Source organism: Ursus maritimus, unplaced genomic scaffold, assembly GCF_017311325.1.
Source record: "Ursus maritimus isolate PB19 unplaced genomic scaffold, ASM1731132v1 scaffold_29, whole genome shotgun sequence".
In the NCBI taxonomy this organism is placed as follows: domain Eukaryota; kingdom Metazoa; phylum Chordata; class Mammalia; order Carnivora; family Ursidae; genus Ursus; species Ursus maritimus.
Window position 1 is genome coordinate 2,805,918 of NW_024425452.1, and position 27,043 is coordinate 2,832,960.

The 27,043-nt window shown below is 40.6% G+C and overlaps 1 protein-coding gene across 2 annotated transcripts in view; it reads right to left on the minus strand.

Moving 5' to 3' along the window:
• Positions 1 to 7,528: 7,528 nt before the first annotated feature.
• The window catches only part of ZNF318 (zinc finger protein 318), a 35,217-nt gene continuing 15,702 nt past the window's right edge, over positions 7,529 to 27,043 (minus strand). The window contains exons 6-10 of one of the 2 annotated variants that reach the window (XM_040643505.1): positions 25,954 to 26,258; positions 20,652 to 20,855; positions 20,101 to 20,200; positions 19,033 to 19,151; positions 14,321 to 18,741 (exon numbers count right to left, since the gene is read on the minus strand). In XM_040643505.1, coding sequence (XP_040499439.1) covers positions 15,418 to 18,741; positions 19,033 to 19,151; positions 20,101 to 20,200; positions 20,652 to 20,855; positions 25,954 to 26,258 — 4,052 coding nt within the window. In that variant the 3' untranslated portion in view covers positions 14,321 to 15,417. Of the gene's footprint in view, positions 10,096 to 14,320; positions 18,742 to 19,032; positions 19,152 to 20,100; positions 20,201 to 20,651; positions 20,856 to 25,953; positions 26,259 to 27,043 lie in introns of those variants that run through there. The other variant, XM_040643506.1, reaches the window with a different exon arrangement.

Genomic DNA, 27,043 nt, shown 5'->3' on the forward strand with positions numbered 1-27,043 from the left:
AGAAACAAACTGAGGACTTCAGAGGGGAGGGGGGTGGGGGAATGGGATAGACCGGTGATGGGTAGTAAGGAGGGCACGTATTGCATGGTGCACTGGGTGTTATACACAACTAATGAATCATCGAGCCTTACATCGGAAACCGGGGATGTACTGTATGGTGACTAACATAATATAATAAAAAATCATTACAAAAAAAAAAAAAAAAAGAAAAAAAAAAAAAAAACTCTTGTTTCTCAATGACTCTTGAAAGGTTTCACTCAGTTCTGGTATGTTAATGAAAAATTAGTCTTCCCTCTTGAACACTGTGTTACTTAACCTTTATTACCCGTAACCTGTGTGCTTTCTCATTCCATCTTCTGAGTCTCTCCTCTAACTAGAAAGCTTTACTTTCAGCCATTTATGTTACTTAAAAAAATAGAAATACACACAAAACAAAAACAGACTGAAATGTTTTCTTGAAAACACACTAGCAAGTCTGTTTGACCTTTTTCCTTGTTTTCCAACATCCATTGCTGCCATTACATGAACCCGTTGAGAGCATTCTGTATACAGCTACTTGGGGTTATTGACTGGGCTACATTTTGTGATTTGAAGGCATCAGCTGGGCTAATTCAGAATCAAGACTGCAGGAAATGACCCTCTGATCCTTCACCATGGTTGCCTTCAACTTACGCTCATGAAGAAATCAACAACAGCTTTAAATGGTGGTTTTCCATACAAAGATGGGTTTGGCGTCTCAAATATTACTTGGAAATGTGTATTTCATCTAAAAATATATAAAAACAACCACATCCAAATAATTTGCAGCACGCAAAATGTATCCATATACTGGAAACTGAGAAGAAAACAAGAGGAGTGAAACTTGGTGGTCAGCTTGCTTATAGATCTGACAGATGGTGACAATGACCCGTGATGTGAACTACCAGCAACTTCCTCATCTCATTTTTTATAATATACAAGAACAGACCTTCCAGGTCATGAGACTATGTTAAGGAAATTAAAACAGTTTAATTTTACGAATTCAGACAAATGCAAAAGCTTTACCTTTTTATAGAGGAGTTTCTCAGTTCCTCTATGAAACTCAAAATCACAGGATCAGGAGTCATATTCCAGGATCTTCCCAACTCCAAAATGACTGGGCTTTTCCTCTTCTTCTCTGGAGTTTTTGCAACAGGCAGAGCTCTAACGTCTTTATTCATAATCTCTTATTACCACCCCTCGCCACCAAAAACAGGGCAGCAATGACCAGTATCTTGTGGAGACAAGAACTTAAACAGCCATCTTGTGATAAAAAGCCACAAAGAGGAAGGTATAAAAACCAAGGTGGCACCGAATCTTTGCAGCTCTCTAGGGGATATTTTCTTTTCTACTTAGAAGCATTTCTTTTGAAGAACCTTGTCTCCCCCATTCCACATTAATTCAACTTTGTCTAGATTGTTCAGTGAGGTAGATCCTGTCTTTCCATGGTGAGCTTCTGACCTGGTCTGAGTACTTCATCCACTTGGCCACAGTAATTGTTCAGGGATAGGAGTGTGGTCCAAGTCACACTCATCCTCTTCGCTGAGACTTTTCCATGAGACTTTCTGGTGTTATTAGGCAAAATACACTTTCATTTTCTAGATAGAAACCTTATAAGGACCAAGGCAGCTTGAGACTGCAGGGGCTATTTTGCCCCCGAGTGAAGAGAAAATGAGGCCAAGCAAAGTTGAGAGGAAGGGGAAGGGAGGGTCCTAAGGACATCTCTGACCGCTGGGATCTAACTCCGCCCCAGTTTCCCAGTATCAAGTAATAAATTATCCCCTATCCATTTTTTCTTAAGCTTGTTTGAGTTAGTTTCTGTTACAACCAAGAGTCCCAATTAATACAACGTGCATCTTTATACAGTTCTTGTGCTTCTTCTTGTATTTAAGAATTATGTTGTATAAAGTTCTGACACTGTAAATTGCTTTACATATTTTCTTAATGCATGATTTTTAAGATAACCATGTAAGAAAAAAGACTAGAAAATGATATATAAAAAATGGGTCTTAGACAAGTTATCCAATTAAATAATGGGCAAAGAATTTGGATAGTTTTCCAAAGAAGATATACAAATGGCCAATAAGCCCGTGAAAAAATGCTTGACATCATTAGTCATTAAAGAAGTGTAAATCAAAACCATAAGGACATACCATTTTACATCCACTAGGACGGCTGTAATCAAAAAAGAAAAACAGAAAATAACAAGTGTTGGAAAAGGGATGCCTGGGTGGCTCAGTTGGTTAAGCATCTGCCTTTGGCTCGGGTCATGATCCCAGGGTTCTGGGATCAAGTCCCGCGTCAGGCTCTCTCCTCAGCGGGGAGCCTACTTCTCCCTCTGCCTGCTGCTCCCCCTGCTTGTGCACTCTCTCTCTGACAAATAAATAAGTAAATAAAATCTTAAAAAAACAACAAGTGTTGGAAAAGATGTGGAGAAAATGAAACCCTCACATTGCTGGTAGGAGGCTAAAGTGATGCAGCTGCTGTGGAAAAGAGTTTTGACAGTTCTTCAAAAAGTTAAATATATTGTGATTTCACAGAAATGAAGAGCAGATAGTTACAAGAATCAGTCCTCCACTGATGCTATCATTGAGCTGGCAAAAACAGATAGAAGCAACTTTTTCAGAACTCTGGAATCTAATAAAACTGAGAGTGGAGTCCAACCAGTGGTGTGCTTAATGAAAAAAGCAGCTGTTAAATTTCAGTAACAAAACGTTGTGGCATTTTTGTTTACCCATCTACCATCCCCCATCCCCCAGCTTGGTGGTGGCTGTGGGACAGTAGTCCACATTCCTGGTGTGGTTTGCTAATGCCAGGGGAGGACGGATGCACCCTATTCTCAAAAGACTGTGGCTGTCAATTTTGCCTGTCTGGTGGTTCCCTGAGGGACCCATGCTGAGTCTGACCTTTGTTTTGCCCCCTCAGCCTGGAGCAGCTTTCCAAGTAGCATCTGTTGAAAGTATTTAAAGACCTGTACTACTGCTGACTGCCTAGAGAAAGATACAGAGAACTGAACAAGCAGCAGATGGATCTAAAAGTCTGACAAGTAGGAGACTGAGGAGGAAGCTACACGGGGAAGTAAGGACTCTGACGGGCCGCTGTGTGATTGGGGAAATCCGTCATACAAAGTGCATGCCCAGGGACAGATGCATGTGCAGAAAAGACCTGAGAGGACCCCAGGCTTGCACCTTTGGCAGATCTTTGGGCTCCATGCAGTCAGGAGGTGAAGGCTAAGGCAGAGTTTCAGGCAAATTGGCTTAGCATTGAAGTAGTGCCCCAGCTCAGAGCCAAGCTACAAAAACCTGTGGAGGTGGTGGTGGTGTTTTTCCTCCAGCCATTTAAGGAAATCTCTTGTCAGGTCAGTGACTGACTGCTGAGATAATGGAACAGAGTTTCAGTGATCACACACAACAAGAAATGCAGTTTTAGCAAAAATAGTTTAGAAAAGTCAATGAACAAGTGGATGACAACAGCCTTCAATAATCAACAACAACAAACCCTGAGAGGGGGATCTGATTCCCAGATTGACACATTGTAATATTCAAAATGTTCAGTTTTAAACAAAAATATCACAAGGTATAAAAAGAATAAAGAAAGCATGGTTCATTCACAGAAAAAAAAGAGAACTTTATAGAAAACATCACCAAGGAAGCCCAAACATTGGACTTACTAGGCAAATATTTTATTTTTTCAAGATTTTTTTATTTTTTTTTAAGTAATCTCTACACCCAACATGGGGCTCAAACTCACAACCCCGAGATCAAGAGTTGCATGTTCTAATGACTAAATCAGCCAGGCACCCCATTTGGCAAATATTTTAAATCAAATGTCTTAAATATGCTCAAAGAGCTAATAGATAAAAAAACTAAAGGAAACTAGGAGAATGAAGAAATGAACAAATAAAGAATATCCATAAAGAGATATATATTATATATTAAACATTTAATATTATAATATTACATAAGAACCAAATAAAAATTCTAGAGATGAAAAGTATAGTAGCCGAAATGGAAAACTCATTACAGGGATTCTACAGCAGATTCAAGATGGCAAAAGAAAAAATGAGTGAACCTGAAGATAGGACTATTGAAATTATTGAGTAGGAGAAAGAAAAAAAAAAAAGACTCTCAACCAAGATTCTATATCCAACAAAACTATCCTTCAAAACAAAAGGGAAATTAAGACCTTTCTAGAGAAACAAAAGTTGAGGGAGTTCATCACTAGCAGACCTGTCTTACATGAAAAAGCTAAAGGGAGTCCTTTAGGCTGAAATGAAAGGACACTAGACAATAATGCAAAACCATATAAAGAAACAAATCCAGTAAAAGTAACCATGTAGATAAATATAAAAGCCAGCGTTATTGTATATTTGGTTTGTAATTCCCCATTAGTTTCCCATATGATTTAAGAGGCAAATGAATAAAACAATAATTGCAAATCTATGTTAATCAGCACACAATTGTGACAAAACACCATAAGGATGGAGATGAACTGAAATGAAGGGAGAGAGAGCTCTACAACAGTAGTTGGAGATTCCAATGCTCCACTTCAATAAAGAACAGAACATCTAGACAGAAGCTCAATAAATAAATAGAAGACTTGAACAACACTGAACTAAGTAGACCTAACAGACATGCAGAATAGTTCATCCAAAAACAAAATTCACATGGGTGCCTGGGTGGCTCAGTCAGTTAAGTGTCTGAGTTTGGGTACTGGGATCGAGTCCTGCATCAGGCTCCTTGCTCAGCGGGGAGTCTGCTTTTCCCTCTGCCTGCTGCTCCCCCTGCTTGTGCACTCTGTCTCTGACAAGTAAGTAAAATCTTTAAAAAAAAACTCAGAATACACATTCTTTTCAAGTGCACACAAAACATTCTCCAGAATAGATCATACGTTCGTCCACAAAACAATATATTTAAAAAGACTGAAATCATACAAAGTACCTTCTCCAACCACAACAGAATAAAGCTAAAACTCAATAACAGAAGGAAAACTGGAAAATTCACAAAATGTGTAAATTAAACAACACACTCTTAAGTAGCCAATGGGTCAAAGAAGAACTCACAAGAAAATGATAAAATACTTTGAGGTGGATGAAAATAAAAACATATCAAACACATGGGATGCAGTGAAAACAGTGCTAAGAGGGGAATTATAGCTATGAACATTTTAAAAAGGAAGACCTCAAATCAATAACCTCACTTTACACCTTGAGGAACTAGAAAAAAAAAAAGAGCCAACTGAACTAAAAGACAGTAGGAGGAAAGAAATAATAAAGATTACAGCAGAGATGAATGAAATAGGGAAAAGAACAATAGAATCAATGCAACCAAGAGTTGGTACTTTGAAAAGACTGACAACATTGGCAAAACTTTAGCTAAAGTAAAAAAAAACACTTTAAATTTACTTAGAAAAAATGAAAGAAGATGCAAATAACTAAAATCAGAAATGAAAGTGGGACATTACTACTGACCTTACAGAAATAAGAAAGCATTATAATACTCTGAACAACTGTATGATTAAGTAGGAACCAGACAAGGATGTCACCTTTACTATTGCTTTTAAACATTGTACTGGAAGTTCTAGCTAAAGCGATTAAGGAAGAACAAGAAATAAAAGGTACCCAAATTGGAAAGGAGGAAGTAAAACTATCTCTATTCTAAATGACATGATTTAAAATATACACAATATGTATATTATATATATATATAAAGAACACACATACACACACACACAAAACTAGAAGAAATTAACAAGTTCAGCAACGTTTCAGGGTATAAGATCAATACATTAAATTGTATTTCTATACACCTGCAATAAATAGTCCAAAAGGAAATTAAGAAACAATTCCATTTACAATAGCATACAAAAGAATAAAATACATAGGAATAAATTTAGCCAGGATGTGAAAGACATACACAAAAACTACAAAATACTGCTGAAAGATATTAAAGAAGACCTAATAAACAAAAAGGCATCCCATCTATGTTCATGGATTGGAAGATCTAATATTGTCAAAATGGTAATGCTATCCAAAGTGACCTACAGATCTAAAACAATCCCTATGAAAATTCCAATGACTCTTTTTGCAAAAATGAAAAGCCAATCTTCAAATTCATATGAAACTGCAAGGGGGCCCAAACAGCAAAACAATCTTAAGAAGAACAAAGCTGGAAGTCTCACACTTCTCAATTTCAATTTCAAAACTTAGAGTGAACAAAACTACAGTGATCAAAATAGAGTACCTGCATCAACATACAAACCAATGGAATAGAATTGAGAGTCCAGAAATAAATCCATGCATCTACAGCCAATCAATTTCCAACAATAATGCTAGACCATTCAATGTAGGAAAAACAGTCTCTTTAACAAGTATGCTGGAACAACTGTACTTTCACATACAAAAGAATGCAGTTGGACCCCTACCTCATACTATGTACAAAAATTAACTCAAAACAGATCAACAACCTAAACATAAGAGCTAAAACTAAAAAATTCTCAGAAGAAAACATAGGGGTAAACCTTCATGGTCTTAGATTTGGCAATGGGTTCTTAAATATTATGCCAGAACCACAAGTAATGAAAGAAAAAAATGGAGAAATTGGACTTAATCAAAATGAAAATCTTTTGTGCATCAAAAGCACAGGAGAAAATAACTGCAAATCACATATCTGATAAAGGTCTAGTATCCAGAATATATAAAGAATCCTTACAATTCTAGAACAAAGAGACAAACAACCCAATTAAAAAATGGGCAAAGGACTTGAGTAGGCATTTCTCTAAAGAAGATATATAAATGGCCAAAAAACACATGAAAAGATGCTCAAGATCATTAGTTATCAAGGAAAAGTAAATCAAAATCACAATGAAACACTAGGATGGCTAAAATACATACAAAAAGAAATTAACAAGTGTTATGAATATGGAGAAACTGGAACCATTGTACATTGCTGAAAGGGACGTAAAATGATTCAGGTGCTGTGGAAAAGTTTGGCAGTTCCTCAAAAAGTTAAACATAAAATAATCGTATGACTCAGCAATTCCACTTCTAATTACATTCTGAAAAGAAGTGAAAACAGGTACTCAAACATGCACTTTTTCATGTGAAAACAGGTACTCAAACACATACTTATTCATGAATGTTCACAGCAGTACTATTCACAATAGCTAAAAGGTGGAAATAACCCAAATGTCCATCAATGAACGAATGGATAAACAAATTCTGGTATACACATACCATGGAATACTATTCAGCCATAAAAGGTAATGAACTACTGATGCATGCTACAACATGAATTAACCTCAAAAACATTATGCTAAGTGAAAGGAGCCAGACAGAAAAGGTCACATACCTTCAGAATATGTACATCATAGAGACAGAAAGCAGATTGGTAATTGCCGGGGGCTGCAGAGAGGTAGGAATGAGAACTAACTGCTCAATAGATACAACATTTTATTTTGGGGTGATGAAAACATTTTGGAACTAGACAGAGGTGATGGTTACACAACATTGTGAATGTACTAAATGTCACTTCTTTATTTTAAAGTGGTTATTTTGTTATGTGAATTTCACCTCCATAAAAAACAAGACAAAAATACAATACCTGAGATAGCAGTCAGAAAAGAGGTTACATTTGGGGAAAGTAGTGACTGGAAGAGGACATGAGAGGGGCTTCAGGGGTGTTGGTCATATTTTATTTTTTGATTTGGGTGTTGGTTACCCAGGCGTGGTCATTCTGTTAAAATCTTGGGGCTTAACAATTGTGTGTACTTTTGTTTTTTATATGCATCTTATACTTGAACATAAAATGAACTTTAAAAAGTTAAAGAGTTGCCATATAAACCAGGATATACCCAAGAGAACTGAAAAACTGATGTCCACACAAACACTTGTATACAAATGTTCACATTCACAGCAGTATTATTCATAATAGCCCAAAAGTGGAAATAACTCACAATCCCATCAACTAGTAGAGACACAAAATGTGGTATGCAGAATATTATTCAACTATAAAATACAGTGAAGTACTAACACATGGTACAAATGATGAATGAGCCTTGAAAACATGTTAAATGAAAGAAGCCAGACACAAAAGACCACACATTGCATGACTCCATTTATACGAATTGCCCAGAATAGGTAAATCCACAGAGATGGATGGAAAGCAGATTGGTCACTGCCAGCAGCTTTGGGGTAGGGAATAATTGGGAGTGTCTGCTAATGGGTATGTGTTTCTTTAGGGGTGGTGGTTGAAATGTTCTGGAATTAGTGGCGATAGCTGCACAATCTTGAAGATATCAAAAACCACTGGATTTTACACTTTTTTTTAAAAAAAGATTTTATTTAGTTATTTGAGAGAGTGAGCAGGAGAAAAAAAGAGCATGAGCAGGGCACGGGCAGAGGGAGAGGGAGAAGCAGGCTCCCGGCTGAGCAGGAAGCCTGATGTGGGACTTGATCCCAGAAAGCTGGGATCATGACCTGAGCTGAAGGCAGACACTTAACTGACTGAGTCACCCAGGTACCCTGGATTTTATACTTTGAAATAGTGAATCTTAGGTTAAAGAAATTTAATGTTATATGAAATATATTTCAATAAAAAAGATCTTAAATATTTTTAGAATGTATGTAAACTCTAGCATATCAAATAAAAGAAGTTCAAAGGGAAAATATTACTCAGGATCTATTCCCTTTCCCCCTGCCCATCCCTCAGATTAGCACATCTTGGAGGTGGACCTCAGTTACTACTGGAGAATGGAGGTAGGTGAGTCGCAGTTAGGAATGAAAACTGTGACCAACAGCCCTGATTGTCCTTGAGCAGAGGAATGTGGTAGCTGATGAGAAACAGATCTTGGGCTGGAGCAAGGGAGAGAAAGTCAAAAGTGGTGGTGACAAAGTGTTGGCAGCCCTGGCACCAGAACGCTTTCCATTGCTTCATCCACTGGGTGGATGCCTTAGGAATGAGTAGTCCTTAGCTGATTTCAGCCTCGACAGCCAGAGACCCTGAGATACTTCCTACCCCTTATTCCTTACTTCTTACTCTTTTGATGGCTCTGGTTGGATATTATGCAGTTCTTTGTACTTGTAGTGCTATGAGTATTCCCAAAACCTACCCAAACTATAGATTTATTTGGGTAGTAAACTAGACCTCTGGGACTCTAAATAAATGCCTGGATTTACAAATCAGGAACAGAAGTAAGACCGTTTTAAGGGTAAATCTGGATCAGGGGCAGCTCAGGTTTAAATGAATCTCTCTAAAGGACTTAAAAGTCACCTAAATTTTATTTGATTTTGGTTCTCATCCTCCACAGTCCCAGAATGCAAAAAGGAGTAAATGGAACACCTACTAGAATTTTAGATAAGAGAGGAAGGGGTTTCCTTGGTAGTTTGAAATGATGCTTGCCTGCTTCTATGTGCCAGATGTTTCAATGTGTATAGGAAGGATAGTCAGACTGAATGGAAACTGGTAGACAGCTGTCCTGAAGTCTGAAATCCCAGGATTTTTCAAACACCACCTTTGTGATGGTCTCCCCTTCCTTCTACCTCTTTTGTCTACTCATACCGCATTCCTCTAAAGACATACCCATTTTTTATCTTGACTCTTAAATGGAGCAGTAATGAAACTGAAATATAGATGTTCTACTTGCTGGGAACACTGGGGCCCAGGATCCAGGAGGGATGAGAAGATCTGAAAGCCACAGCTTTAACATAGTCTCATGGCACAAAATGAGAGATGGAAGTTAGGAGATGAGCTGAGATGAGGAGTGCCAAGTTTAAAACATACATCTCTATGCCTATCCTTATCTTGTTGTTCTACTGCTACAAAGAAACAGACATACATACACCACATATTTGCTCACCCAACTCGCCATGTCCCGGCAGCTGAGGGCCTTCTCCACAACCCATCCCTGTCCCGGTAGCCATACCTACCTTCTGGAAGTCAGACCCTAGAGGTGACTGCCTACTGACCCCAAGGGCGCTCATCATTTCTTTGGTCTCTGTGGCTTCTATCCCTGCCTCCCTGTGGCAAAGATGTCTTCTGCAGTCCTTCCTTCTGGAAATCTGGACTTTAGCAACTGCTCCTGAAAAGAAAGGAAAAGAGGTAGGCAAGAGTATGTAAATGTCTTCGTTGTCATCCTTGTATAGGTAGGCTACAGGACAGCAGGGTAGTTTAGCAGGGACAGAGCATTAGAGATGAAAGAAAGTAATACCTCAATATGGTTGATTTTACCTCTGCAATCTTTCTCTGTACCCTCTATCAGGTAACCCTGCCTCTACTTTCACCCTGCTTACTCACTTCCCTAAAATGCGCTCATTTCCATTGCTTTCTACAAAATACCTTTCTCATCTGATCCTCCACAAGTGGAATGAACAAAAGCCTGCAAAGCTTTTAGTCTATACATCTGGACACAAATTATCTTCTATTCTCTTGCATGCAACAAAGACTTTGTGTTATCTTTTTGTGTACCTGTATTAAAGGTAAAGCTCTGTGAAGACAGGCGGTTTGATTTACAGAATTTCAAGTCCAAATGCTTGTAGACTCGGAAATGCATAACCAGCTAAACAGAAGTTGGGGCAAGAGAAAGGGAAGAGGAAGAGAGAAAAAAGAAAAGTATAATATTCTTCAAGAATGGAGATTGAAGAATGAATGTTGCCCAGCCTTGATGGGAATAGAGGAATTTTAGGGAGTCTTGCGGGAAAAGCAGCAGGACCTATTTGTAATGATAGAAAACCGATGAGAGGAATGACGACAGGGATGCGTTGAGTAGGAGTTACACACTTAAAAAAAACCCAAACACTATTTTTTAATACATAAAAGTATACAAAAGGAAAAAAAATAAACCCTGATTTATAATTCCATAGCACCAGATCACCCTTACTGACATAAAATTACATATTTTACATGTCTGTATATATTTTATATGTGCATGAAATACTTCTATTTTATATAACATGCATTTTATGTGTTCAGGATGTTGAAACAAAAAATACAGAATAAAAGATAAAAGCATTCCTCCTCCTTCTACCAACAGCAACCGTTTTTGCTTTTTTTTGTTTCCTTCCAGAAATCAAACTGGCAGCTTGATTTAGGGTTCTGATGAGGTGACTAGAGGATGTTGGGCCAAGTCAAAGATCTGGGGTTTGACTGGTTTCAACATGCCTATGAAAGGAAGGAGAAAGGTAGCCATCTGGATATCAAAGTTCCCAAAGCCTTTGACTGCTAACTCTAAGGTCAATTTAGCCCCATTCCCAACCTCAGTTTTTCTTCCAGGAGCTTCAGGGGCAATGTGTCCCCCTCCTGGCCTGACACCACTATTCCACAATGCTGTTGAAATGAAGAGGCCACTGACAGCCTTGATATGCATTCATTGCCATAGACAGTGCTTTGTATACAAAGATCTAGGACCGAAGCAGGATAGTTGGCTTCTGGAGTGCTAAGTACCCAATAAACACAATTGGCAATTTATAGCTTTAACCCACTTATAAATTGCTGAATAGTCACAATCAGTTAATAAAAAATAGCTACTATTACCACATTGATTCTTTTAACAAATTTTTATTGAGCACTCTGTCAGGCAACTGTGTGCTGGGAATACAATGAAAAAACAGTAAGCAAAGACAGACTTCCTGCTTTGGAGAGTTTATATCTAGTTGTGCGGGGAGGGATATATTGATCAAATAAACACATAAATATAAAATTAAAACCACACTGCTACAGTGAAAACGTACATGGCCCTTTGAAAGTGTATAAGGGTTATGGGCAAATCGGCATGGCTGTGTTTTGTTTTTTTAATGAAAGATTTTCATTACCAGTTCAACTGCTTGGCTTATCAAGGAATACTGTGAGTGTATACGTAATTTTTTTGGTTAAAAATCACATAAACATTATTATAAAATTCAACTCCATGAAGAAATGTGTTCACAATCACAAACTATTTTCATTTGTCCATGTTCTCACAAAATTGTTAATAAATGAAGACCTTGCTTAGTTTCTCTCTTGCCCCAGGCTTGGTAGGTATGTTTTGTTAATTTGAGAACCACGTATGTTTTGTTAATTTGAGAACCACGGTTTAGGACTATGTATTTTTAAGTAAGCTCTAGGCCCAACGTGGGGCTTGAACTCATGACCCCGATATCAAGAGTTGCATGCTCCACCAACTGAGCCAACCAGGCACCCCAGGAATATATTTTTAAAAACCCATCTCACTTTCTTTGTAGGCTGTATCCTCTCTGAACCTGCCTCCACCTTTTTCTTTTTTAAAAATACACTTAACGTCCCTGTTGGATGCCTGTATCTATATGTCCAACCCTCCCCGCCCCCTAACGCCTTACCATTCTTCAGTCCCTGAACCTGGTAGCCTGATAAATGAACGTATGTCCGGGCATGCTTTGATACCAAAGCATTAGCTAACTTTTTGAATTTTACATTTTTTTAGAGAGATGGAGCTGTATTAGGTACAATGGGAATACTTACCAGAAAGGTTAAGAGTCTTATATGCCCTGAAGCTAGCAGTGAATAGGAGAAAGATGGCTTATGAAGCAAGAGGCCTCCATTCACAAAGCCAAGGGGATATCTGGGGGGTTATTTACACAACTTAGGTAAAATTAGGTGTTCGCCCAAATTTAAACCTAACTGCTGCTGATGTGTTGTCACAGTTGAGGGAGACCAATAAAAACTTTCTGATGTTTGCAGAATTTTAAAGTAGTTATAGATGATACCGCAGGCAACATACAAAGATTAGGGCCCCCTCCTTGCATGTGCTTTGTCTCCAAAGGTGAACATTTATTCAGTGCTGTGACAGTACTGAATAAAAAGAAATAGGTCCTACCTTTAGGTGCTGGCAACTGGGTTAGAGTTCTGCCTTTCCTTTCACAGGGCTTCTCTGGATGGGCTCCAAAGCTAGATCCCACTGATCAAAGAGGGATCACACTTCTGGTCCAAACTAAAGGCTCTCCCTCTGCTAGTTCAAGGCAGATATGAAGAATGCCATTGCTTCTTACAAGCATTCATTATTCTAGAAAAAGCCTGAAATTATCAAGATAATACAAGAGTAATAGCTCAAAGTACTCCAGTCCCAGCTATTTGAATTAGTTCTGTACTTCCTAGATTTTGTCTCTCTTCCCTTTCCTACCCTTCCCAAGAGTCCCCCTGCTAACCTAAAGAGTAAGATTCTGACTCCCTCAGAGAAGGAATCAGGGTACAAGTGAGATCTGGAGATTAAACCCTCCCCACTCTAAACCCACCTATCTCTCCCCAAAGGGAGGTAAACTTACTAAATGCACAGGCCTGAAAATCAGTAACAACTGGCATTTTAAACTTGTAGGTTCTCTGAATTCCTATAGATAGGCTGCTAGAACAGGGAGGGAGTAGTTCTCCAGAAAAACAAATGTATTTCTGAAGCTAATCTGGGTTTACGTTCATCTAAAGGGCACCTTCTGAGTCAGTCTGTGGTTTCCAGGCCAGAAAAGTGCCTAAAAGGCAGGCCTAGGACAACTACTCAGGACGGCATGACCCTGGACACATTCGGGGCTGAGATGGAGACAATGATCCTCATTTTAAAGAGGGAAAAAAAATCCCTGTGGCACAGTGAGGTGAAGTAACTTGTCCAAAATCACAGCAAGGCGAATGGCTGAAGACCACGCACGGACTGAACTCTCCCAGATGTGTGCTCTTTCCACGACATGATAAACAACAGAGGCCACGACATCTTCTAAATAGACATTAGTCAAGGCTCTAGAAAAACTAAATAGCCTCCCCAAAGTCAAGATAGGATTCTGCAGCTCTGCACACAAGTTAGCAGAGAAAAAGGAATTTTTAGGGAAAAAGATCAACTTTGCATTATTTTTGAGTGGGTAGAAGACAAGACTGAAGCCTCTGTTGAGCCAGGTTATAAATTTCTGAAAACAAGGATGTCAAAAGGAAACTGGGACAGAGATTAGGAAACCTGAGGACTAAGCTCTCTTGATCCCTAAGAACGCCCTCAGCAAGAACATGAATGTTCTTGGGGGAGTTCAGCTTCCAGAGTAGCATAGGGAGAGCCAACATAAGGGCATATGAAAAGCTTCACAATAGGAAGATGCCAAAATCAGACCACTGTCGCCTACTCACTACCCATCCAGGCAGCACTGGGGCAGAGATTACATAACTTCACAATCTGACATGAAGGACTTGAAGTAGCCCAACAAGTGGGGAAAAAGCAATTGGGAGGGAGGAGATAGACAATAGGACAGCAGGAGTTCATTTTTCTAGTTTTCCTGTGGAGTTCAAATGTGTGTGGTTTCAAAACAAAAATCCAGAAAGAAACATGAAGTTAATGCATTTATTCCAAGTAATTAACACGTTAAAAATAAAATTAAACTTGTCCAAGCCAACTCATAAATTCTTTAATCTTTTGAACAAAATGTACAACCCAAAACATCACACTACGGTGGAAATAACTTGGGAAAGGGAGAGGTAGAGGAAGGAATACATATGGATTGTGGAACAGAGAAGGAGTCCAATCCCAAAACAAGTTTCAGCTCTTCTACCTCTTCAGAACAGAAATGGCTGCTAAACAATTTAACACAAAGTGTTACTGGATCACAATACAATGAACAAAAGGCTGTTTCAAAAATAAAAGTGACCCAAAAAGCATTATCTGCACCCGGCATTCAGCCACGAATCAGCCTTACCGATTTGTCGTCTTCCCAAAGTGAACCTGCTAGATTTTCTTCCACGTTTATTGAGGCCATTTCCAAACAGGTTTGTGGGTTAGCAGGACCATCTCAAGCAAAGGCAACAGAATAAAGGAAGTATGGGGTTGACATGGCACAAGGAAGTAAACAGTAAACAAAAGGGCTACTCACGCTGCGTTTCAAACAATGTTAAGGCAGGCCCATCCAAATGGAAGCCTAAGAGATGAACAATCCTTCCTTCATTAGTTTTCCATTTCAGCAGGCTTACTGGTGTTTCTCCCAGAGATCCATCAGCTGCCCAGGAAATTGGGTAGGAATACAACATAGCAACTGGAGAAGTCAACTCTGTTTCCCTCCTCCCCCATATTCCAGAAATGGCAGAGTCAAAGCCAAAATACAATCAAAGCACACTATGTGGTGAGCCAGACAGACATCTGATTTTAATGACAAAGTAGGAGAAAGTAAATTGGCAAAAAATAATAATAATAACAGAAAATGCTTTTTTACAGATATGTATAGAAGTTATGATTGATTTATCTGGTATCTTAAGGAAAAAAAAAACAGAAAAGAGGTAAATTTTTTGGCTTCCATGAACATTTACTATAAGATGCTGACTGCATCTCTTGGTGGAGGTTCCAGATGAGATAGCCAACTAGTCCTGTATCATCTGGGCACCTGATTCTAGAAGCCAATTTGATTCATCCACAAGTAGCTCCAGATGGGTTTTCTTAGTCATGAACACCGGATGCTGTGTGGTCCTGGGTGGCAGCAACTGGAGCTTCTTGTGCAGGTATTTCCTGAGGGACCATATTGCCTCCAACTACTTGCTCCCTTGTAGGGGATCCTGAAGCCACAGATTTTACCAAATTCAACGGGTGGTCACTGTCCTCATCTACTTGAGGAATTGCTAGCTGCGTAATGGATACTTTCGGTATTTCTAGCTGTAGTGGACCCATCTCCAGGGAACTACACTCAGGAGGGTCACCTGGCTCAGACAGAGGAGAACATAACTTCTCTTTTTGAACTCCAGGTGTCCGTGTAACAAATTCAACGAGGTCTGGAAGGCAAGGGGACGGCCCAAGGCCTGCAGGGTTAATTGTTTCCGATTCCAATCTGAGTGAATCTTGTTTCTCTAATTGAGAAGGTTCTTCTACTTCCTCAGGCATCATTCCTCCTGCTAATAGGTCAAGTGCTTGGTGTGTTCCCTCTAGGCTCCCCAAGCCAAAGTCAACATTTTCTACAGGAAGTCCAGTTTTCAAAATATTAGGAGTGATCCTTCCACTTCTGGGATTAGAGGAGTTTTGTTCACCCTCTGCTCCAAAGTTAAGCACCAGGGTTTTGGGAGAATCTAATGGAAACTCAGAAAAGGATGGGATTGGTTCCAAGTCAGTGAGAGTAGAGGGATTACACCCTATAGGTGACATAGAATTTTCTTCACATACTTTCCGAGACAGGGCAGTTGGGGATCTATGTGCTTGGTCTACCCGAGTACTGCAGAAATCAACACCCATATCCCCCAGGTTTCCCAGGGCAGCAAGCTCTTCTACTTTTAAGTCTGTAACTTCAAAGTCTTCTAAGGCCTTGCTTTCTATTGTCACGGTTAATTCTGGATGGACATCTCGTAGCTCCAGGGCTTCTGTTTCTGGTTTCTCTGGGCTCTCCCAAGCCTCTGACTTCTTATTCTTATCCCAAACAGCCAGTTCATAAATCCTTTTACCTTGAATGTCTTTTGATCTTTCTCTCTTGAGTTTGAGGCTTCTGTAACTAGCCCCGGAAGCTGATTCTGGAGCTGAATTTTCTAGCCATTCTTCACTACCAGTTGAAACTCCCTGCTCCCGTGCACTATCTGTTAAACACATATCTGATCTGGCTGGGGATTGGAGAAGCAATTCTGGGGCAGAAATTTTCACAGGTATATCTTGTGGGTTCTGGAGTAAAGACCTGGCTTCTGATGGAAATGAGTCTATTTTTGCCTTTGTGGAAGAAAGAACCTGTGCACTCAAGTCAGTCACTACTTTACTTTGAGTTTCACTTCCTTTCATCAACTTCTTGAACTGTTCAGCCTTTTTGTCAGTCATTTGTAACTTGGGCTGTTCTGTTTCTCCCTCCCATGCACATCTGTTCCCATGGTTCAAATTAGAATCCTCTATGCTATTGGGCCCAATAGCTGTTCCCTCTCCTACCATCCGCTCAGAAAGCTTTGGTCTCTTTTCTTTTAGTTCAATGTTTGCCTCTACTTCACTTTCCCCACAATGCTTAGATCTGTGGAGCTCCTGGCTTTCCTCATCTTGGTTACCAGATTCCGTAAGGTGGGTTTCTACCAACTTCTGAGATTCCACAGTATGACAGTGTATATCTGACAGCTGAGGGCCTGGCTCTACACCTGGTGGCCCTGGCTCTCCCAGGTCAAGTTCGACTTTTCTGCCTGGAGATATATCCCTATTAGCATCACTCTGGAGGGAGGTACAAGTCCACATAGCCAAAGTGTCTGTCTTTGGGGTAACAGTTTCATAAGGCCTGTTTTGGCACAACCTTGTCAGAGGCTGTAGGAAGCCATAGTTACTGCCTCTGCTCTTTGAGTCTGTGCGTTCTACAACTGACCATTTCCCTAGAGACACCAGAGTTTTTGTAATGGGCTTTTCAGGGTTGCTGACTAAAGGAGCAGAGATCAAACTTCTATCTGGAGGCAACTCCTCTTGGGATGCACTGTTGTTCAAAGTAGAAGTGGAAGAGGTATCCGAACTTTCAACTCTAGAGAGATTGCTGTTTTCCCCATTGGCCAGCAGACCACCACTCAGCTTAGTCTCAGGGGCCCCCTTTCCACCACTACTGTAGAATATATCATACAGGTCCTTAGCATTCGCTGTGGCTAAGCATGAATTTCGCTTTTCCAATTTTTTGGCTTGTTCACTGAACACACTTGAGAGGGGAGGTGGAGGACGCACTAACACAGAGAAAAGGGTCTGGTCCCTGTCACTCTCACTCACCCCAGGAGCCGTCTCATCGGAAGGAATGGCAGCTGGCTGTGCTGAGGCCATGATGGCTACTGGCAACACAGGATTCAAAATGTTAGGACCCAGGAAGCCAGGGCTGAGAGTGTGAGATACAGTTGGGTTTGATTTGACCGGCGCCAAGACAGCATTTGCTTGTGCAGGAGATGGGGAAGCTAGGTGAGGTATAACTGGAGGTGGTGGAGGTGGTGGCGGAGGGGGTGGTGGAGGAGGTGGTAGCATTTGTTCAGGTATATGGGATGGCTCATTCTTTTCAGCCAGTATGATTTTTTCCTCCGGAGACCCTTTTAGAATCACCTCTTCCCCTCCAAATGCTTTGGAGATGATGTCAGGAGGCAAGAGGAGATCAGCTGAAGACTCTTTAACCACTGGCAGGGGCTTAGCAGTAGTTCCAGAAGACTTGATGGATAGAAAGGTGTTAAGAGGAGCTGGCTTGCTCACTGTGGCTGAACCTGACTTGCGGAGTACTGTGGATGGGATCGGCAGGTTGGGTCGGATCTTAGTCTGGGTTGAAGTTGTCACAACAGGCATCCATGGGCTAGTATGTGCAACAACCGTTTTCCCAGAGAGTTTGATTTTGATGGGCTTTGCCTTCCCAGACTCAGCTTTGCCATCCTCTTTGTCCTTACTGTTTTCCACAACCTCTTCCTTGGGAATACTTGTGGCCATTGAACTTTTTTCCTCCTCTTTCTCTGGCTTCTTCCAGCTGAATTTCCCAAAAGAGGAAGATGTTAGCGATTCTTTCTTTACCTCTTCCTTTAATTGGAGTTTGATGCTAGCCTTCCTTTTATTTTCAGCCTTTTCAGGGGAGTTCCCACCCTCAGAGAGTTGGTCCTCTAGTTCCTCAGAAACTCTGTCATCCTCTTTTACTTCCTTCATGACCTTTGCCTTTTTTTCTTTCTTCTCTTCCTTTGGTTTCTCACTAAGTTTACGCTTTAGCTCACTCTGTCGTCGCCGTTCTGTCTCTAGGACCACAGCCAAGCCAGCCTGGCGGTCCAGATTCCGCCGCTCCTCATACAATGGGTTTTCAACCACATATTTCTGGGAAGAGAAAAGATAAAGGCTCAACAACTGGTCACAATACAGTAAGAAGAAAATCTTGGCCCTGTTAGTGCTGGAATTCAATTGGCAGAAACCCCTGAAGTAGAGTCATCTTCAAGGATACGGATGGTTCTACCAGGTCAGCACCTCTTAATAGGACTGAAGAGACCTTCCTAGTAATTACATGGAATTTAAAGTATTAATGACTTTTTCTGACTCTGAAGTTGTTTGACAAAGTCAAAAGGATTACTGTAGAAAGTGGGAAACTCCATAACTACTACAAAGACCAACCTTGTATTTCTCATTGTGCTGGTGACCCTTCACATGTTGCTCTCCAGAAATTGGATCCCCCAAAAATTCCTCACAGAGCTGGCAGTAATATCCAGTGATGGGAATCAGAAACTCAGAACCTGGAAGAAGTAGAAATCAAGAAAATAAGCCATTTCCAGCCAGGATGTCAGTAAAGGAAATCCCACTTCCCCTTTGCAGTAAAAAAGTTAATGGTATACAGGACCTTACCCACTTTCAAGGCAGAAGTAGCATTTAGATGAATCCAAATGGCACAGTCTTTCCAATTTAAAGCTTGAACTCAGGGCCTCTAGCCCTTCTTCCTCTTGGGAACACTAACTAGTTAATTTAGGAGCTTCTGCTGTTGACGCTCTGCAAACTCCAACTACCACTAAGCACTGTAGGAAATTTAAAAACTGTACTTCCGAACAGCTAGCTCAGTTACCATTTGTATGAGATCTCTCATGCTGGTATTAATTACTTAGGAATCTACCTTCTATAGGTCAGCACTGACTACTTACAAAGGTAAGAAACTGAGAAGCTTAAAGACAAAGAAACTTTCTACTTCTCAACCTACCCCCAATAACAACTATTCAAAAACATTTTATAGTTCTCAGATGAAAAAGCAGTTAAATTACTATACCCTTTACTGTTTTTTTCACCTGGATCTCAAATAAATAAGATTTTGGTACACAAGCCAGTGACAAAAATGTTGTGTAAGTTGGCTCTATGCCCAATATGGGGCTTGAACTCATGACCCCAAGATCAAGAGTTGCATGCTCTGCCAGCTGGGCCAGCCAAGCACCCCTCAGTTATATTTTAAAGTGGGTATGTGTATGTTTAACATTTGTTAGAATTTTGGCCATATGTGTAGAGATCATTTTTGTCATACAGGTCTCTTCATTTCTTCAGGATCTAGTACACTATTTTGCACATAGAAGGCGTTCTTACACCTTTGTTACAAAATGGTTCTGTCTCACCCTATGCTGCTTCCTAGCATCTCAGTTCAGGGCCACCTCTTATTTGGCTAAATGTAAGGAAACCACAAAGGAGGCGGGGGGGGGAACATACCTTTTGCAGGAACAGTTATCTTGTCAGTACGCTTTACAGCATCTTGCTTGGCCTCACTCTGGGTCTTTGAAGCCCAAGGTCTGTTGTAGGGATCCAGTGTCTATTTGCAAGAGGCAGAGGCGCTCACACAACAGCACTAAAATTCAATGACCCACTTTTCTCTTTTTTTCTCCCCCACACCAGGGGGACCAGAAGCCCCCAGCTCCCCACCCCCTCCCTCTCTGCCAACTGTTTAAACGGAAATCACCTGTGGAAAAGGTAAACACATGTTAGAGTAAGTACTAACAATGGATAAAATGAAACAAATAATCAGGTACTCAAGGAATCAAAAGAGGCAGAAGCCTCACTTACACTTGTCATGGTGTTTAGTTACAGGCAGGTCCCCTGGACTGAGCCCTGGGGATGGTGTCTCCTTTGTTGGTATCTCTTGGCTCTTCAGAGTGGGGCTCCTGCCCATATGAGAATGTTTCATTTTCCAGCTTTGTAATGCAGATGGGGATGTAGAAGTTTGAGGGGACGAGAATGGAAATAACAGCGGGCAAGATACCTACCTGAGTGTGCTTCTTATTGTGCATATGAGTGAAGAAGTCAAACATGGTTCCACAGATGGTGTTGCAGTCTTTGCACCAGTGATTGCCAGCATCGTAATACTCATAGGCAGCAAGAGGCTGATCAGACTGCTTAGCAGCTGGCTGGGGGCTCTCGGCAGGCTTGGGGCTCTTAGTATGGGAATTCTCACTGTTTATCTTTGATTCCTAGAGGGAAAACACCTGCACTCAGAAGGAATTCTAGATCTGTCTTCTCTTAGAAAAAGCAGGTAGCTTACCATAATAATCGATACAGGGCCACATGATCGTATTTCCAGTGCCTAAAGCTATATAAACTGGGGAAAACCTCATGAGAAATCTGTCTACAAGGCTCAAACAGAACTAGACTCCATAGCGTGACCTTATCACGGAGAATACATCATAATGGCAATATCTTTACTTATATATCCTAAAATATTTAGAAAAATACTCAAGATTATGGAAACACTGGCTGCCTCTGGGGAGGGGAAGTAGGGAACAAGGATGGACAGGAGTCTTTTTACTATACACCCTTTGACAGACGTTGAATGTGTTCCCTATGCAACTAAGTACATTAGTTAAATTTAAAAATCATAATGACAACTAAGAAAAGAAAAAACAACACGGAAGAGGTAACTGACAGGTTAAGCAAATGCAGAAAACACATAATAGTGAACCCACTTATCACAGACACATCCTGTTATGCACAACTGGAGAGCAGGGTTGGTGTTGTGCACAGATAAAGCACACAGTCATCTATGTGGGATGACTTAAAAGAATCTGGGTAAAATATTTCAAACTGCCTAAAATATCATCATTAGAATTTAACACCTCTGAGTTAACATGAATCCTCTTTTAAAACATCAACTCAAAAAAAAAAAAAATCAACTCTTCAGATTAAGTTATCAACAATAAATACTTAATAGGAATTCACATGTCACCAAGCCGGGAACAAGGTACTTAGGAAGTGAGAATTTTGGTAATGTTGGATAGGGAGGCAGAAAACAAATAATTTAGAACAGAGGGAGGGTAAGTATGAATGAGGAGAAAAGCTCAGAGAACTGGGCACATGGGCTGGTGGGAAGAGGAAGACAGGCTGCAGGAAGGGAAATAATTAGAACTTCAAACATAAGTCTTGTTCAAAAGTCACTAAAGAAATCATACTGAGCAGATAAGGGATGGGCATATGTACACACTGTAGGCAAGTATTAACTGGCACCATCTTTCTGCAACATAATCTAGGAATACATATTACACACCTCAAAATCCTTTATACCCTTTGACCTTGCAATTCCACTCCTTGACATTTATCTGAAGTAAATTATCATGTCAACCAGGAGGTGATTTGACTGGTTAAATAAATGCTGGTATTTGTGCAACAATAAAAAAAATAAGGTCATTAAAAGTGATATTTTAGAAATCTATTAACGTGGAAAGATGTTCATGATATACTGAAAAAAGCAAGTAACTAAATACATTTGAATAGTCAATAAAGATATGTAAATAGGCACGAATGTCAAATGTCACCTTATCTGAATAACTTTCTGTAACTACTCTATATCCCTTTCCTGTTTTCTTTTTTTAGGCACTTGTCATTACCCAACCTGTACTTGTTTATTTACTGTTTACCTTCTCCTATTTCACGAGAGTTAGAACCTTGTCTATATAGTTCCCTACTACACATCTAAAATAGTGCCTGTCACTTTCTTGGAGATCAATAAATATTTGTTTAATGAATTAATAAAGAGAAGATGAGTAGCTGGAATAATATACACCAAGATACTAATGATAGTTGTCTCTAGGTAGATGAATTGTGGAATTGTGTGTATGTGTGTTTATTTTTATGAAACGAATAGAAAGAGAAAGAAAACCTTAAACCAACTATGCATTGTAAAGAGAGGCAAAGAAAGAAATACCAACCAGGTAGGAAAGAGGTTGTAGACACAACATTCCTTACTACTGAAATGAATACTGAATTGTAACATATCTACGTTGGCCTCAGAGCACATAAAGCCTCATTCAAATCAAGGGGATTATGGGGCTGGTACACAAAAGTATAAGTCAACTATAAAGGGCCAGAACTTTCAAGCTCTTCTCCAATCAAAGGCCCTGAACTCAATGCCCTGGTATGAAAAGGGTACAGTCCTACCTGACTGAAAAAGAAAACTCTCCAAGGAAGAATGGAAAAGTTAGAGTTTGGTTGATAGAGAATACAGAATATCCTCTTCTCTAGTTCCCTAACATTAAGTGAGCATCTACTATGTAACAAAGAGGATGCCATTGGAAACACAAAGATAAATGAGTTCTACTTTTATTCTCAGGGAGTTCTTAGTGAAAGAGACAAGCAAGAGAACAGACGTGATCTTAATCAAGTTTTATTTTGTTAAGATTTTATTTATTTGGGGCGCCTGGGTGGCACAGCGGTTAAGCGTCTGCCTTCGGCTCAGGGCGTGATCCCGTCATTATGGGATCGAGCCCCACATCAGGCTCCTCCGCTATGAGCCTGCTTCTTCCTCTCCCACTCCCCCTGCTTGTGTTCCCTCTCTCGCTGGCTGTCTCTATCTCTGTTGAATAAATAAATAAAATCTTTAAAAAAAAAAAAGATTTTATTTATTTGACAGACAGCGAGAAAGAGAGCACAAGCAGGGGGAGCAGCAGAGGGAGAGGGAGAAGCAGACTCCCCGCTGAGCACGGAGCCTGATGTGAGGCTCCATCCCAGGACCCTGGGATCGTGACCTGCCTGAGCCGAAGGCAGAAGCTTAAATGACTGAGCCACCCAGGCCCCCCCTTAATCAAATTTTAAATAAGATAGAATGAGGGGTGCCTGGGTGGCACAGCGGTTAAGCGTTTGCCTTCGGCTTAGGGCGTGATCCCGGTGTTCTGGGATCGAGCCCCACATCAGGCTCCTCTGCTATGAGCCTGCTTCTTCCTCTCCCACTCCCCCCGCTTGTGTTCCCTCTCTCGCTGGCTGTCTCTATCTCTGTCAAATAAATAAAATCTTAAAAAAAATAAATAAATAAGATAGAATGAAATAAATCTTTTAAAGAAACCATAATATATTACCGGAGGGCTGACTAAATTGGGGTAGAATTCAGGAATTTTTCATGGAGTTGGGTGGTATTCAAATTGGGCTTTAGGAGTGAGTAGGTTTGGAAGAAAGACAATGCTAGGTTAAGAGGATTATTAATGCAAGATTAGAGAGGCATAATAGCATATTGCACATCTGGAAAAGTGCAAGCATTCTGAGGTGGCAGGAGTGTAAAATATAGTGTAATATTTCTTAAGCACTACTCATTTACTATGTGTCAGGCACGGAGCTATGAATTGAGGACTATATTGGAGAATGAGACAGATATTTTCCTTAATCCCTTGAACCTTAAAATCCGATTGAGGAAACCCATGTAATTATATAATTACAACTCTCAGAAATGCTAAGAAGGTAAATGACACAGTATTATGAGAGTGTCTATCAGGCAAATATAACAGGCTGGGAAATCAAGGAAGAGAGCCAGGGTAATAATCTAAGCTACGCTCTGAAGAATGAATACGAGCTAGGAGATAAGACTGAGCTCTGCATGGTAACCAGAAGGAAGAGAAGATCCACAGACATTAGAGGGCATGATGTATTTGAGGAATGAAAAGGACAGTAGTCGGGACGCCTGGGTGGCTCAGTCGGTTGAGCATCTGCCTTCGGCTCAGGTCATGATCCCATCCCAGGGTCCTGGGATCAAGTCCCACATCCCTGCCTCTCCCTTTGCCTGCTGCTCCCCCTGCTTGTGCTTGCACGTGCTCTGACAATAAAAACCTTAAAAAAAAAAAAAAAAAAAAAGACCAGTAATGAGGGGTGCCTGGCTGGCTCAGCTGGTAGAGCATGTGACTCTTGATCTCAGAGTTGTAAGTTAGAACCCTATGTTGGGTTAGAGATTACTTTAAAAAAAAAAAAAAAAAAAGGAACGAAGAAGAAAAGGCCAATAATGAAATTATAATGAGCAAGGGGGAAAAGAAGCAAGAAATGAGGCTGAAGAGGTAGGCAAGGAGGCATTGCAATCACTGGCTGTATGTGGAGAAAGGATTAAGAGTGTCATACAAGCAAGAATTGCAGGTGGCTTGAAGCTGGAGAGCAATTAAGATGGTGAGAAGGATGAAACCGAGATTTATGTGAGAGGGAGAACTGAAAGAGTCTGTCATGGATTCAGTACGGAGCAGTTAGGAAGAGGGAAGCACTAGGGAAGATTTTCAGGTTGTTGGCATGAAAATTGTTGGACAGTGGGGCCACTGAGATGGGTAACACTGAAAGCAGGAAAGAGGGAGGATGAGCACATGATTAGTTTCGGAGATGTTGATTTTATTTTGTCTTTTTAAAATATTTTATTTATTTATCTCACGGGAGGTAGAGAGAGAGAGCGTACACTCAAGCAGGGGAGCTGCAGAGGGAGAGGGAGAAGCAGGCTCCCTACTGAGCAGGGAGCCCAACATGGGGCTCAATCCCAGGACCCTGAGATCATAACCTGAGCCGAAGGCAGATGCTCAACCGACTGAGCCACCCAGACGCCTAGGATATGTGGATCTTAAAGTGTCTATGGAACAATGAAGTGGAAACACTGAGTAAAATTGTTGGGACACTCAAATTTGGACCTCACCAGACTCATTTGAGCCAGATTATAAAACCAGAAGTTGTCAGCATGGTATTTCAGCATAGATCTGGATGAAATGACCTAGGGAGAGAACAGAATTCTGGAGAACTGGGCTATGACTGAGTTCTGCAGAACTAAAATATTTAAAGATTAGGTATAAGACAACAGGCACCAAAGGAGACTAAGTAGCAGCAGCCAGCATACTAGGAGGAAAAGAAATGTGAGAGAAGGCAAGGGAAGAAAGCATTTTTAGGAGACAGTGGTTCCCTGTATCAAATACTGATTTGGGAACTGAAGTGTATTCACTGGGTATGCAGCATGGTGGTGCCCCTGTTGCTAACTGTGAACGCACAAAATTGTATACAGAAGTTACAAGATTAGAAATCCATGCTGGAGTGGCTTAAGGAGTAAAGGCTAGAACAAGAACATGGAAGGCCTTGAATGCTAAGGATTTGGGATTCTATTCTATGGGCAATAGGAGCTACTAAAATTCTGAAGTAGAGTCCCATGATCCTGTGCTTTACAAAAATAACTCTAAAATGAGTTAAGAACAGGTTGGAAAAGGAAACTAAGGAAATGCTTAGTTAGAAGACTTCCTTTAGGAGTCCATGGAAATAAAAGATATAATAGAAATGGAAAAGGTGAGTTGTTACCTTGCTGTTGGAAGAGGAGTTTGAGGATGATGACACTTTTTCTGGGCTCTTAGATTTTTCTGCTTTTCCAGGCTTCTCTGTATTCTCTTTACTGTCATTTGAAGACTTTTGGCATTTATCCAAAATGTTAATTCCCAAGATCTGAGCCACTTTGTCCAGTTCAGACTGCTTCTTTTCTGCCTCTTCTGCCTCTTGTCGAAGTTCTGCAATGTCCTTCATAATGTTATCCTGAAGCCGACTCACCTCCACCAGGAGCGGGTCTTTGTGGCCATCCTTCTCCCTTCGCTTCTTGCGTAGCATTTCCCCTGATTAGTCAAATGTCAAAAGAAAGAAACACAAAGACTGTAAGTTAAGACAAGTCATTTTTCTGTCGTAAGTAGTAATCTCCCAAGAGTTTATGGTGACAAAATCTTTTCCCTTAAAACATTCCTTCTTAAAAGCAAGAGAGACTCCTTCCACAAGGGCTAGTTTGGGTGAAGTTTCTTTTCTTTCTTTTTTTTATTTTATTTGAGAGAGTGAGCGCAAGCAGGGGGAGGGACAGAGGGAGAGGGAGAAGCAGACTCTCCACTGAGGAGGGAGCCTGACTTGGAGCTCCACCCCAGGACCCTAGGATCATGACCTGAGCCAAAGGCAGATGCTTAACCAACTGAGCCACGCAGGCACCGCTAGGTGAAGTTTCTATGGAGGTAAAGGATGAGTGATTACATTATCTCTAATGTAGGAGTTCTTAGCTAAGGATCTACAGGCAGGCTTCAGGAACAGTACATACAAGTTTGTATGCATTTGTCCTTATGTTGTTAACTATGAATCCAGGGGCACCTGGGTGACTTGGTTAAGCGTCTGGCTCTCGGGTTTCAGTTCAGGTCATGATCTCAGGATCTTGGGATCAAGCCCCACATCGGGCTCCCTGCTCAGTGTGGAGTCTGCTTAGGCTTCTCTCTCCCACCCCCTCTGCCCCTCCTCGGCATGCTCTCACTTTCTCCAAAATAAACAAATCTTTTAAAAAAAACCCAAACTATGAATCCGGCGGCAGTCTTCTTCAGAAAACCAAAGTATTATTCAGAGAGCAAAAAACAGTCACATATTTGAC